General features: G+C 42.3%; 1 protein-coding gene across 3 annotated transcripts in view; it reads right to left on the minus strand.

The window, feature by feature from the left end:
* LOC115591202 (cAMP-specific 3',5'-cyclic phosphodiesterase 4B-like) overlaps positions 1–13,383 on the minus strand; it is a 182,880-nt gene that overhangs the window by 70,438 nt on the left and 99,059 nt on the right. Inside the window, exon 1 of one of the 3 annotated variants that reach the window (XM_030432962.1) lies at positions 12,570–13,261. The exons of the other annotated variants lie outside the window; for them this stretch is intronic. Within the exon in view, the coding sequence (XP_030288822.1) occupies positions 12,570–12,670 (101 nt within the window). The 5' untranslated portion in view covers positions 12,671–13,261. Of the gene's footprint in view, positions 1–12,569; positions 13,262–13,383 lie in introns of those variants that run through there. 3 annotated transcript variants of the gene reach the window in all.

Here is a 13,383-nt window from a genome sequence, read left to right on the forward strand (position 1 = left end):
ACAAACACATCGGCCCGAGCTGACGGCGAGCTGAGTCACTTCCTCACCAGTGAGACAGTAACACGCAGGGTTACAGGTGTTGTGATGGCGCTTTACGCTGTCACGGGAAGCCAAACCAGATGAAAAGAGAAGTGCACTGCTACCTCACTGCCCCACTCAACACACACAGAGGGCTGATGACTGTCGCGTTATGTAAGCGGCAACAACACACAATGAGATGTCCGAGTCTGAGAAAGAGAGCGGCTCCAAGCTGAGAATATATCTGCGCCGAGTCCATTTCTATTCAACAGGACAGTTTTTTCTGCTCGTCTTTGATTTATCTGAGTGGGATTTATTGTTTTCTTATAGAGAGACTACAGGATTTACTGTTTAAAATGATTACATATGCGATTTGCATCCATCTAGGAATGTCAATAATTCTTTGAAACTCTGCCTGCGGTCAGTTATTTTAGAGCAATGGTTAAGTCATTTTACCAGTGAGGTTATCAGTAAGTAAGTAATGCGATGATTTATGAAGGTGGTTAAACGGTTGACACACAGATTGTAGAAGTGAAACTACAAGTTTTATCAACAGCTAACTGGTAAATCATCATTACCTGAAAAATTCACATGACACTTCACAGTCTGCAAAGGTGATATCGTCGAATCACTTGTTTTCTTTGACAGTCCAAAACCAAAGATGGTTTGTCTACAAAAGAAATATTTTTTTATGACGTTTGATTATCTAAAAAACTTGATAAACGACCAAAATTGCTTCTGTCGGATGCATCGAAGATGGAACAACGGTCCATTTCTTATTACCGTGCATTTTTCATGAATTCATGAAATAGAAGTAAAAAAACAAGGGCGACACTTACATGAACAAAACTGAAGATTACACATCCAATTCACTCCAGTATCAGTTATGAACAAGGGGATACTGTGCCACAGAAAGAAAACCACCGATTTGGGAACCACTTTACCATACTGTGAAATTGCACAGTAGTGAAGCATAGGGGCATCATGATTAACAACACGTGCAAGTGCTTTTCACTAGTTATTCCTCACATAAAACACAACCAGCGAGCTGTTAAATGTGTTTTAATACTGCAGACAAGAACAAGCAGCAATAACAGATCCATCCATCTAACAAGTGTCTCTAAACGGCAATGAACTGCACGTCACACACCAACAACTCAGATGGCCTCAGTCCTATGACTCTTGCGACTGTCTAGGTGACTGACGCCAATGTTTGTATCTAGTTTGGTCCCCAGATAGTAGCACTGACCGCCCTCCTCGGACTGGCAAACCCTGCTTAGATAAGTAAATGCTTATGACTATTTAATCTTCGAGGTTCATTCTCGACCTCTGAGAACTGTGTACGCAACAAAATATCTAAAAAAAACGCCAACAATCCACCAACTTTTCTGACCTTTCATCTTTTCCTCTGATTACTGTGAGATGTGAGCGAAAAGTCCTAAAAAGCTACTCGGTGGAGATCGGAGCTACACACAAGCCAAAGGAAACAAAAACTGGCGTATCTAAGTGCTCTGTAATGGTCTCCAGTAATGACTGAAAGGCAAAGAATAAGCACATTTATCTTATGGCTTTGTTATTACTGTGGTCTATTTAGCAGGACAAAGAAGGGATATCCAAGAATTTAGCCCTCGAAAAACCGTCACAAAGACAGACCCTGGAAACAAAGACCCCTCTCTATGAATTGGGGTGTCCTGGTGGGTTGGTGGAATGGACTGTTTGTCTGGGAAAGCAGTCTCACTCACACCAGTCTGCCATGCCTTGCCTTTGAAGTCCATGACTGACATGGATACGAGCTCTCTGGGTGTAAACATGTACAAATGTAAAAAGTCCAGAAACACGCCGTCTGTTCAGAGACAGGACGGAAACAAAGGCCGTTTATACAAACTGCTCCGACATTGAGACAACCAGAGGCCAAATGCTTTATAGCAATTATGAGCGTCCCAGGTAGGAGAGGATTAAATCAAACTAGCAGGACTCTGAGGAATCTGACAGAGCGTGAACGCGGGGTTGACAAGGATCAAAGCGTCGCCAGATTTCATGACGCACCGTCGTGTTTGTATTTTTCTTTTTCGGTGTCGTCTGTGACCTTCCACAGAACTGCAGAGGGCGACGATTCCTGGGAACTTTCCAACTAATTGTGGTCTTTATGGTGTTTAATGGAGTGAGACAGTCATGGTGTTATGTTTCACTAAAGCAATCAGGAAGTGCTCCCTCTGACCCTAAAATGATTTGCTATGATGACACGACATTCCTTTTCCCATGATCCAGCAGCATCTGTCTGAATGATAGGCAGACTGAGTGGGTGACGGATTCACAGAAAGGATGACAGACCCGTTGAAAAGGTTTGCAGAGAAGCACCGTCAACATTCATTCGCTCGATTAGTTTTAGAGGTAGCAGTTGCCGCATCTGTTCAAACACTTTTACCCCAAATAGAGTTTTTTAAAGTACTACAACATGTTGCATTTGCATTCATCAGAGAGGAAGAGATGTTAACTCAGGCACAAGCTGTGTTTACATCTAACTGTCAAGCAAATGTGAAGCAAACTTTTGACATTTTGCCAAAAAGAAAATGAAACCAATGCAAATTAGGCACATTTCCATCAACTGGTTTGGACAAGATAGATGTAACTTCATCAGAAGTTGGCAGTACAGGCTCTATCATGCATGGCTGTTGTGAACTGAGGAGAAGGTTGCGAAAGGGAAACCAAACAAGTTGTGAGATGATGAAGAACAAAGACAAAGAAAGGAAAAGGAGGAGGAGAGGACCACAAAGAAGACAAAGAAGGACATGAAGAAGAAGAACAACAACAACTACAACAACATCAAGAACAAGAACAAGAATAACAAGAAGAACAAGAAGAAGAGGAAGAATACTTCAACAGATACTTCTTCGCACGGAAACAGCTGATGTATTCTAAGTTAAATGTTCTCTACATCATCATTCGGAAAAGGTTGTTCTAATAAAAGTAGACAGTGAGCTCAAAGACGGTGTCTATTCAGCGCAGTGAGATTTGCTCACCTGGCACATGTGCCCAAAAAGGTTTTTAGCTTCCCACTTTACTTTATTTATATTGCGCAGCAGCATTTTGGCCCACGCAGGAATTATTCGCTGCATAACCGCCAGAGCGCAACACTGGAGGCAAGGCTGCATGGCGACGTTGTACCCAGGTCTAAATGGTAGATCCATGTGTTCACCACATCAACTGTTTTCAGAATAAGCAAAAAATACCTCAAGCGAGTTAAAAACTTTTCAGTTTTTTTTTTCAGACTGCCATTTCCATCAACCGTTTTTAATGTGAAACATGAAACACGTCTAGCACCCTCATTTGAGGCTAATCCACTGAGGTCATGCTGATACACTGAGTGAATGCGAGGAGGTTTTATTTCCTTATAATTCAGTGATAATTTCACGGAACAAAATAATTTAATCTGGTGCTAATTATAGAGAGCACAGAGTAACACTTATGAGGCTACTGTCCAGCTTGTGAAGAGGAATTTCCTTGGAAGAACTGCTCTGACATTCACTCTTTAAAACATCATTCATTCATTATCAGCGTGTTCATCTGACCTGCTGACTAAAATAAGGAATGTATCAGTAAGAAGTGTACCATGTGACCAGGGTTTGTATTTCACTCAGGCCTTTAAATACAGTGGACGCAGAGTTCTTTCCAGGAAATTAAGAATTATAAGGAGTGAAATGGGTGTGTAGTATAAAACAGCAAACAAAGACACATTTATGTTTAAATACATCACCAGAAAACCTAAACTGTACTTTTGAGTTCCAGAGGAGGCAGCCAACATCCAACAGAGCAAAAAGCAGTGACCAAACTAAAAAAAAAACATCCAGTAGCAGATAACGAAGATGCCAAAGGTGGTTGGAAAGGTTGAAGACAAATATTGAGTTTCTTGTTTTTTCTGGGAAATGACTCCGCTTCCCCGCCTGAAGACAATGGTGCTGTTTCAGGTTTACAATAGTCAGTGGCCAGAACACTGACCCTGTCATTTACTGGTAGAGTGGGACAACTCAGTATCCTGCTCGCTGATTCATGAGACTGAAGGTGATGATAGAACTACTCACGCTATGGATGATAAAGCACTGCTGAGATTAGAGATTAGGGAGCACTGGGCAGCATCAGGGCTGAAACTAATTATTATTTTTAACAGACATTCACCTGCAAATTATTGTACTAATTCATTTGCCATTCCTGGAAATGTATGCAAGATTACCCATGAACCCACAGATGACCTCTGACTGTCCTAAAAGCTGGAAGACACAATGGCCCCACCTCATGGAGTCTAACATGGTCAAATGTAATATATTAATGTCACTGAAAATGTACATGTTATTCTGAGAAAATATCCAGGCAACAGGCACAATCATGCTGTTTTGTGACCTCAAAATACCGCTGACTCTTTATCTCCTTATTTACACTAACTTTGAGCATTTAAAATCATCAAAAGCAAGTGCTTAGGAGGAAAAACAGCCTATACAGTGATCTCTTGTTGGCTGTTGTCGGCTCTAGGGTGGACATAGAAGCTCCTAACTGATCAAACGGGGAAAAGTGACATTTTGGATAGAATGTAAGGAGTTTCTGAACATATAAAGGCACATTTAGACCATGCATTTTCCATGTTGTCACAATTTATGCATCAGGTATTGTGTTTTGGACTTAATATTTTTTACTGAAATGGATCAATGGGACATTTGTGAATAAGAGAAGAAAAACTATTAAGTAAATTGTTCTAGAATTTCCCACAGCCCTAGGTAATTGCTTGGAATATTGTTTTTTGTCTGTCAAAGAATCTACAGATAATCGTTAAATTGCCTTATATATAAGAAGCTGAAACCATCAACTGTTTGCCTTTTCTGCTTTAAAAATGACATGAGCATGTCGCACAAACATGTCACAAAATCAGTGTTCACTGAGATTTCTCTCTTTTGACTTGTCCTACACCATAAATACCACTCGCTGCTCACCTGAGCGAACTGACATAGAAGAAAACAGACAAATTTCACTCAAGTCTGGCCACAGCGTGAGACGAAGGAACAGACACTTGGTGCTTTGGAAAAGAGAGAGCCACAGAGCGTCACAGACTGAGAGAGAGAAAGAGAGAAAGAGAGGGAGAGAGAGAGAGAGCCTTCTTATTCTTTGAATTAATCTCTTCCTTCCTGTGTGTTATGGCGAGGGGGAAACCAGTGACCATTTGTCTGTCGGGTTGTGCAAACAGAGGTGCCATGGTAACACCTCCTGTTTGTCCCAGTGTTAGCCAAGGTTTAAATATTATTCCTTCACTTGAATTGCATTTTGTTCTGTTATTAAATGAGCAATTCTACTAATGTCAACAATCCTGTGGCCTGAAAAAGTCACAGATAAACAACACCTGTATCACTATCAGAAGAACCGAGCTGTCAAAATGTATTTTGGGAAGATCGTTCCCAACAATCCTAGTGAAAGATATCGTCTGAGGATTATACGGAGAGACGCCAAAAAACAAGCAGCGGATCTGAAAATGACCTTTCTGTCTAACCAGCTGGCTCCGTGAAATGTGCCAGAGCTCTGAAATGCCCCAGAAGGATCGTTAGCCGATTGAGCGATCCCATCAGACTGAGCAAAAAATAGAAGCAACATTTTATGCTCCAAAAGATCACAGCGAGATTTCCCTACATGAATCTGTAAGCAGTAAGTTTACACGAGCTAGTCTAAACAGGCTTACTTATAAAACTCCGCCGGGGCAAAGAGATCAACTTTAAATGTTGTCATCTTTGTCAAGCACTGATCCGCTCCCAATTCTCGTCCGGACACGGCAGAGTGTCATTACGTTTACTCGCACCAGGAACGTTTCAAGCCGCCCAGCTCTTGATTCATTTGAAGTGATGAAATATGGAGATATGGCGTCAGTTCTCCGTTTACACATCATCTAAACACAAACCACTTGGAAAATTGATTGCGTCAGCATGCAATGTTTGAAGCCAGACACGTGCTTTTACTTGTTTGGTGTGATACGTGACCTACTGATAGCACCACGACAACACTAGCCGGATGTGTCGTACACGATCAGGGTGCATCCTGCTCTAATGAGTACACTCCAGTAATTCTGTTCATTCATGTAGTTGTGAGACAGAGTGGCAGGAAGTGTGTCGCACCTCCCAACTTTTTATCAGCTGTTTGTTCTTTTCATTGAAATTAAACATGACATTTTTTCTTTTTACAAATACAGTAAACAACAACCGATATAGGCAACTTCTCAGACGGCAGGGGAGAAGGTCACCAGACTCCCTTAAAAATCTGCTCAGTTTTGAGAGTTGTTGCGTGAGGACAATATTTTATAAACTTGTGAAACGCTGTTTACACCAGATCCTTGACTATTTGGGCCTCTTTGTTCATTCGGCAAATGTTACGTAAGCAGACGTTTCTTTCTTCGGGTAAAAAACATTTGTATCCGTTTGTTCCAGCGGCGTGTGTGTTTACTTCTAAACAGAGTGGGAAAGCGCGATTCCGATCACAAGTGCTCACTCTGGGAGCACGCGGAGACTTGGGACCGACAGATGTTAATACCAGGTCTGATTTCCCTCACGCAGGTAAGAACTGCCATACAATCTCTGTGTGAGCAGGAGGTTTACAGCAAAGATGTCTTCGCTACGTGCGTTACTGCAGAACACAAGTTTTCTCTTCAACTTCCTCTGCATTCTGGCTTCCACGAACTAAACATTTCATGCACATTTTCAATATAAAGTAATTTAATATATAAGTGATCTCTTGATTACATTATCTGGTTATACCCCTCTTCTTCTTTAGAATCAATGCTGCTGTATACCAACTAATGATAGCCCAACAGTCGAGGCTGGATACACACATTCATTTGCATTTTCCTTTGCATATATTTTATTGAAATTCTGTTAAAATGTGCACTACATTTGGAGTGAAACTTACTTACTGTCTTCCCCGTCAATCAGAACACTTGGATTGAGGAAGCCCAAGCTGACCAATCACAGCTCTCGCTGTTGCCGTGTGGTACAGCATCACTGTAGCCTTGATGTGCAGTGACATTTTTGAGGGGGCTCAGACGCCCTCAAGCTACGCTGTAAACCCTTAACACATGACTATAGATGCAGCTTAAACAAAGATTATTCTATTGAAGACATTTTTGTGTATTGCATTTTGTTTCCCACTGCTTCTAATTGGTGAGATTTATTGTTAAATGTCATCCACTGTGAACATTTTATTGAAACCCTTATTCTTAGATGAGAAATCTATTCTCCTGGTAGTGAAAACACAAGCCACCAGAATTATGCCTATAAACCACCGACCTTTACAGCATAAAAACAAGCAGTACATCAAGTCAAAACCACACTGAAAACCAAAAATGCCCTCTGGCCTTTTGTTATCTACCACAAAGACCAGAGGAAAATTCAGGGATCCAACCAGCTACACTTATTAATAGAAATTAGGCCATGAACATAATCAGGACTTGAGCCAAGTCATTATACACGCACACTTAGGAACAAAGTCATCCAGCAGATGCTCTCTTTCAGAAATCATTTACAGTCCAAATACACAGCCACGTCTCACATGATTACAGGAAACACAAAGCAGAACTGGCCAAAGGTGTGATGATGACGGTCATGATGTTGAAGCGGGGGCTACGGGTTGTTTAGTGTGTGTGTGTGTGTGGTTGTGTGTGTGTGTTTGTAAGTGGGTGGGTGAAGTGAGAGATTATGCGTAGCAGAGGCTGACGGAGTGACGGACACGTATTTGAACTGAAAAATGAAGAACTGAAACATACTTTTTAAAGAGGATAAAGACAAAGAAAATATGAAAGAGAGTGAAAAGACAGAAAAAAATGAGAGGAAGTTGCTTTGAAAAAATAAAAAATAAAAACATTCCTGGGCTGGAAAATTGCAGTGTGGCATCGCTTTTCCATGACATCCCCGGTCTGTACCAAGTCAGTCTACACGCAGCCGCAGTCACTGGCTTCTGTGCATTACTCTCATTGAACCACAACCACATTTAACCTATAACCTTCTATTAGTAAAACTATTCTGTTCTGATTCTGATTCAGATTCAGATTCTAAGAGGATAGACATCGCCTATGGGAATATACGTTTGACCAATGTCCAGGTCAAAATGAGGGAAAACCTTGCAGCCGACATTCACTTGATTACAGATAAAAGGGGCTTTCAGAGGGAACTCGTTGGGTCTTGTTGTACTTATGAACGTTTCGGTAAATGGGAGGGGATGGTGATCAAAATGAAACACGGCACAGGAGTTGTGCAAGGTTGTTGTGCGGAAAAAGTGCACGTTGACTACCAGTATTACCACACCGCATCATCACGTCCAAACAGCTTTAAACTGCAGGAAGAAGCGACTTGTGTAAACTGCTCTTTGACAATTGATCCATCAGCATTAGCTACAAATATCTAATTCTGTCAATCAAAGTTTTGGATTTTTGATACTTTAAATACATTCTGCACATTTTCACTACTTTACCTAAACTGGCAACAGAAGTATTTTAAGATAACAACACAATGTAATGGCTCCTAAATGTCACCATCTGCATAAACCTCTACCAGGAAAATTAATGCTCAAACCTTAGCGCCATCCTGTTCCCGATCATCATCACCAGCCCCGACGTCAACCTCCGAGCCATCAGTGTTATCGCTTATCATAATCTCAATCCAAATAAGCCCTGTTATTATTCTCATCAAACCCACGTCGAAGCTGTGGCGGCTAATTTCAACTTTGACGAGTCACTCAAGAAATCAAAGGCCTTGGACCGCAAAAACCACGGCAGACTTAAGAGTCCTCGCCACATGTTTTCCATGTATCCATCTCCATAACAACATGTGACACTGTGAGTGAAGTGCACTGCAAATAAAATACTTCCAAACCACAAACTCTACAATACAGTGGTGAACCCCACCCATGGGCAAGCGAGCACAAAACACTGCTATTCAGAGTCCTGCGCTGCAAGAGAAACGGGTCTCCAAAGTGAAAAGAAGCTGACGGAAATATAAGATGTAGCCGAGGAGCAGGTTTGTGTAGTTAAATTTGACATAATGTTGGATTTAAATTCTTGCAGTCTCAAACAGATACAATTTAATGAGGTTTGGATTATTTGGATGAGAGCTGTGACTCAAAATCACTGTTTTTGTTGGGACTAATTTCAAATCGGTTGTGCAGAAGTCCTCATTTGAGAAGTGATGTTGGTCTGAAGCGATCTGAGGGCACACTATCCTGACGAGTAGTCCAAATAAAAAAGGGACCCGGCACCCAGGAGAATCCTCCGTACGCATAAGAGGAGCTATGATCTTTGTTATCGTGCCATAGGAATCCGGGTCACTGTCCAAACATTTGATTAAGCCCTTCTCTGCAGGAGATTATGTGACCGGGTCGCACATGTGAGAAACTCTCTTTAGCACACATATGTAGGCTGATTCATGCACACTGCACAGAGGCCACAGGGCGGACGCATGTGTGTAAATATGTTGTAGGCTACGTACAAACAAAAGCACATGCAGATACAATGTACACACACCAGTGTGAGGAAGCGATCATGGAGTAATCATCCCCCGGCGCTCACACGGCCGCGTCTACCTGTCTAATGACTCAAACGTGCCGCACAGTACAGTACAGTACAGTACACCATCTGTGTACTTCTGCTTTCTTTAGTGTAGTCCTGTACTTTCCACAGGAAACTCTCGGTCACAGAGGTGGAACCCACCCAACCAGAGGTGGATGCCCAACGTCTCCAGAGCTCAACGTCTCCACATTTCCATGATTAAGGATCTGCCATCAGGACTGTTTTGTTTTAGGAATAAGAAAATGAACATGAAATGCGTTACATTTACGGTGCATGTTGAGAAACTGACAGATCCCATGACACCAAAACGGCAGAGTAAACCAGTGTTTTAGGTATTCTTATAAACTGCTGTAGTGTCAGGTTACTGTATTTAGAAGACAATAATCTCGGTTTGCTAAGACATCTGCTTTCCATTGTTTTGGTGATCGTGCTTTCTCCGCTCATCCTCGTTGTGTGGTGTTCCCCTGAACCAACAGCAACAGTCCAAGCCTGCAGCTTGATGTGGCTGCAGCTGAGCCAAAATACCCACAGTCCTCCTGGGGTGTGATCCAGCCTAGTTCTTCACACTGGTTTATTTCTTGTTCAAACATAAAAAAAAAAAGAAGTTTATTTGACTACACTTAATTGAGCCGAGGGAGCTGAATGCACTGCAACTTCAGAGACAAATGAACATGCTGCAAAAGAATTTTTAAAAGCCTTATATATGGCACTTAACGCTTGTTTATCAAATCCTGTTGACTGTGTGTGTCTCAGTGTTTACAGATATACTGAGTGTCTTATCACAACTGGAAATCAGGAGTATAAACTGTCACTTTAAGCGAGTGAGATAAGACAAATAACTGACCATGACAGCTACTGTTGCTCTCTGTTAGCGGAGCGGAGAGAGGCACTGAGACGAGGCACTTGAGAACATGCATAAAGTCTCATCCTTTAGACAGTCACAGAAAGACCGACCAGAGTCCTTCACAAAGAAATACACAGTCCAGCAGCATTAAACCGCTTAAACAAATCAACTCCAGGCATCGTACATGCAACAGAGAGAAAGGTGGGAGGATCGTGTTTCATGTCGCGTTACAATCCGCTCACATCAGGCTGGTAAATGAGGAAATTGTTACATAGAGCCCCATTATCAGTTCAAATCATGGCTCAAATGTATATATATATATGTTGAAAAAAGATATTATACAACATTAACTATAATCCAGTTTGGATTTGATGAAGCCATTCTGTCAGTTTTTTTCATTTATTCTGGAGGAGCATCTATTTTTCATTCATCCATGATCTCCTGATATCAGTATTCTTAATCAGTCCAAACAGAGGAGGTCACGTCAACTATTTAATAAAAACTGCTTTGCGGCGTCCTGGATTTTCAACCGGATTTTCAGCTGGCTAACGTCCAGACGCCTCTTAACACTGTTAGTTTAAATCTGTGACACAGCATCGGGTCGTCTCATCCGGTCACTCTCTCCAAACTCATTCCCTTCTGTGACGTCTGCCCTCACTTTCAAAGTGCCGCATGCAGCTTTAAGGATGATAGCACGGAAACCCTCGCCAAAAAGCAACCTAGGCTTTTTTTGTGAATGTACATGAATCAAACCTTCGTGTAAAAGCATAATTATGACGAAAGAGGCACTTTTAAGACTTACCGTATTTTCGTTTTCGGGTCAAACTCATTTTAAATGGGAGTGCTGGGGGGCAAATTAGTGATAGCATCGAAATCGCTATTTTTAAAACACTAAAAAGGCTCGACACAACATGAAACTTTGCTCGTAGTATCACCAGGGTATCTACACATGAACACGAGCATTGAGAACATTGTTTGTGTACACAGAGTTTACTAAAAAGAGATTTTGAGTCATGTGTATTCACAAAAAAAGCCAAGGTTGCATTTCACTTTAACGGAGCACTGCGGTGCAGAAATGCAACGACACTTGCAGCACTACTTTCTTGAAAAGTCAGTTCACAAAAATTAGAAAGTTAGTGGGTTTAATTTATCAGCCATGAGCCATGCAGAAGGTTTGCATTTGGAAATGTTTTCGATACCACTGCCACTCAAGAGCCCTCGTCTCAGGTTGTGCATGTGCCCCTTTCAAGTTGTTGATTTAATGTAAAAGCCTTCCAACATTTCACGAAGAAGACGAGCAAAGATCTGGGGAAACTTCAAAAGAATGGAGCAGAAATGTTTTTTGAGAGTCCTCCGCACCCTCTGGCGATGATGTTAGAGACCACCGTTCTAGGCAAATGTGCAAGACACCGGCGTTATTGGCGGGTCAACTAATACAAAGTGATATGGTCGGGCATGAAATCCTGCTCGGCAACAAAGTCAAATTTACCAGAGTTGCTAAAGGCTGAGACGATCGGAGACCCTTCAATGTCACTGTTTTTAGACATATCCTTCGGGTCGTCTGGTCGCCTCGCAGACCACACAGTGTAAGCGCTGTGGCTTTAAAAAAAGGAAAAAGCAACGATATCATAAGCAAATTCATCTCCACACTTCCAGACGTATTTGCATTGCAAAGTACTTATTTGCACGGCAACTGTTTCAAAACGATGATCCTCTAAAAAACGCTGCACCCCCCCCCCCCCCCCCCCCCCCCCCCCTCAAATCCATAAAATCTGTCTGCGATGGATTGTCTCACATTGTTCTTACATGTGACGGTGCATCATACTGTATAACCACATTCCAGTGGAGGATTACAACACTGATGAAAAACACATGAGTGGATTGTTTAATGGGAAATGGGAAGTAAGACTGCACGCATACTATACATCACACAGCTAGAGGAGGAGGAGTGACAGGGCCCCTACGAAGTTTCTCAAAATAAAATCAGATATCTGAAGAAAACGCTTAAGCAATTGGGTCATAGATAATAAAAAAAAATGGACTGACAACAGATAAAAGACTGCAGGGTAGAGAATCAAAAGCAACAGTGCGAGACGTAAAGCGTTTCATTTTCCGCGTCCTGACCTGTGAGCATGGCCGTGGTTTGTGGCGTGGAGTTTCCTGATGACTTCCTCGCTGAAGTCAAAGTGAACCCTTCCTCTGGCACAGGGTGAACGCCGGTACATCGCCCCGACACACACATGCACTCATGCACACACCAGCCGATGCATACCGTCACACGCGCAGGCCACAAACAGATGAGCTAGAACACACCCAGGAGCAGCATTTCACACAAGCGTACGAATGTCACACACACACATCTGACAAGTCAGCACCATAGTTGACAACCACACAGTAGCATGCACACACACGCCTCTCGACTCGGTGAGATCACACACAGTAGCCGCCTCGCTTGAACGAAATCAAACAGTTACAAAACAGGCACCATCACATACACTACACACACACAGACACACACACACACACACTTCACATGAATAGCTGAACATCACTTAATCAGTCTACACAGTCTCACGTTTACATGAGTGTTAACATCTAAAAAGCTTTGCCTAAAAAAAAGTCACTCATCAGGCAATCTATCAGTCATCCCTTCCTTGGCATAGATAAAGGCACGTATCCAAACACCTTGTCCACACAGGTCACACACAGCAGCAGCAGAAGCAGCAGCAGTCCACACTTCACATCACGGAACTCTTTAAGCCCTCGTTCACACTCTCTGACACCCTCCACACACTCTCTGCGCTCTCTCTGCGGACTCTTCTCCTCGTCACAGGCTATACTTCCTCCCTGTTTGTGTGTGTGTGTGTGTGTGTGTGTGTGTGTGTGTGTGTGTGTGTGTAGGGCTCTGTTCCCTTCAGCGCGGCCCAGCAGAGTAAGG

Source organism: Sparus aurata, chromosome 11 (genome assembly GCF_900880675.1).
Source record: "Sparus aurata chromosome 11, fSpaAur1.1, whole genome shotgun sequence".
Classification (NCBI taxonomy): domain Eukaryota; kingdom Metazoa; phylum Chordata; class Actinopteri; order Spariformes; family Sparidae; genus Sparus; species Sparus aurata.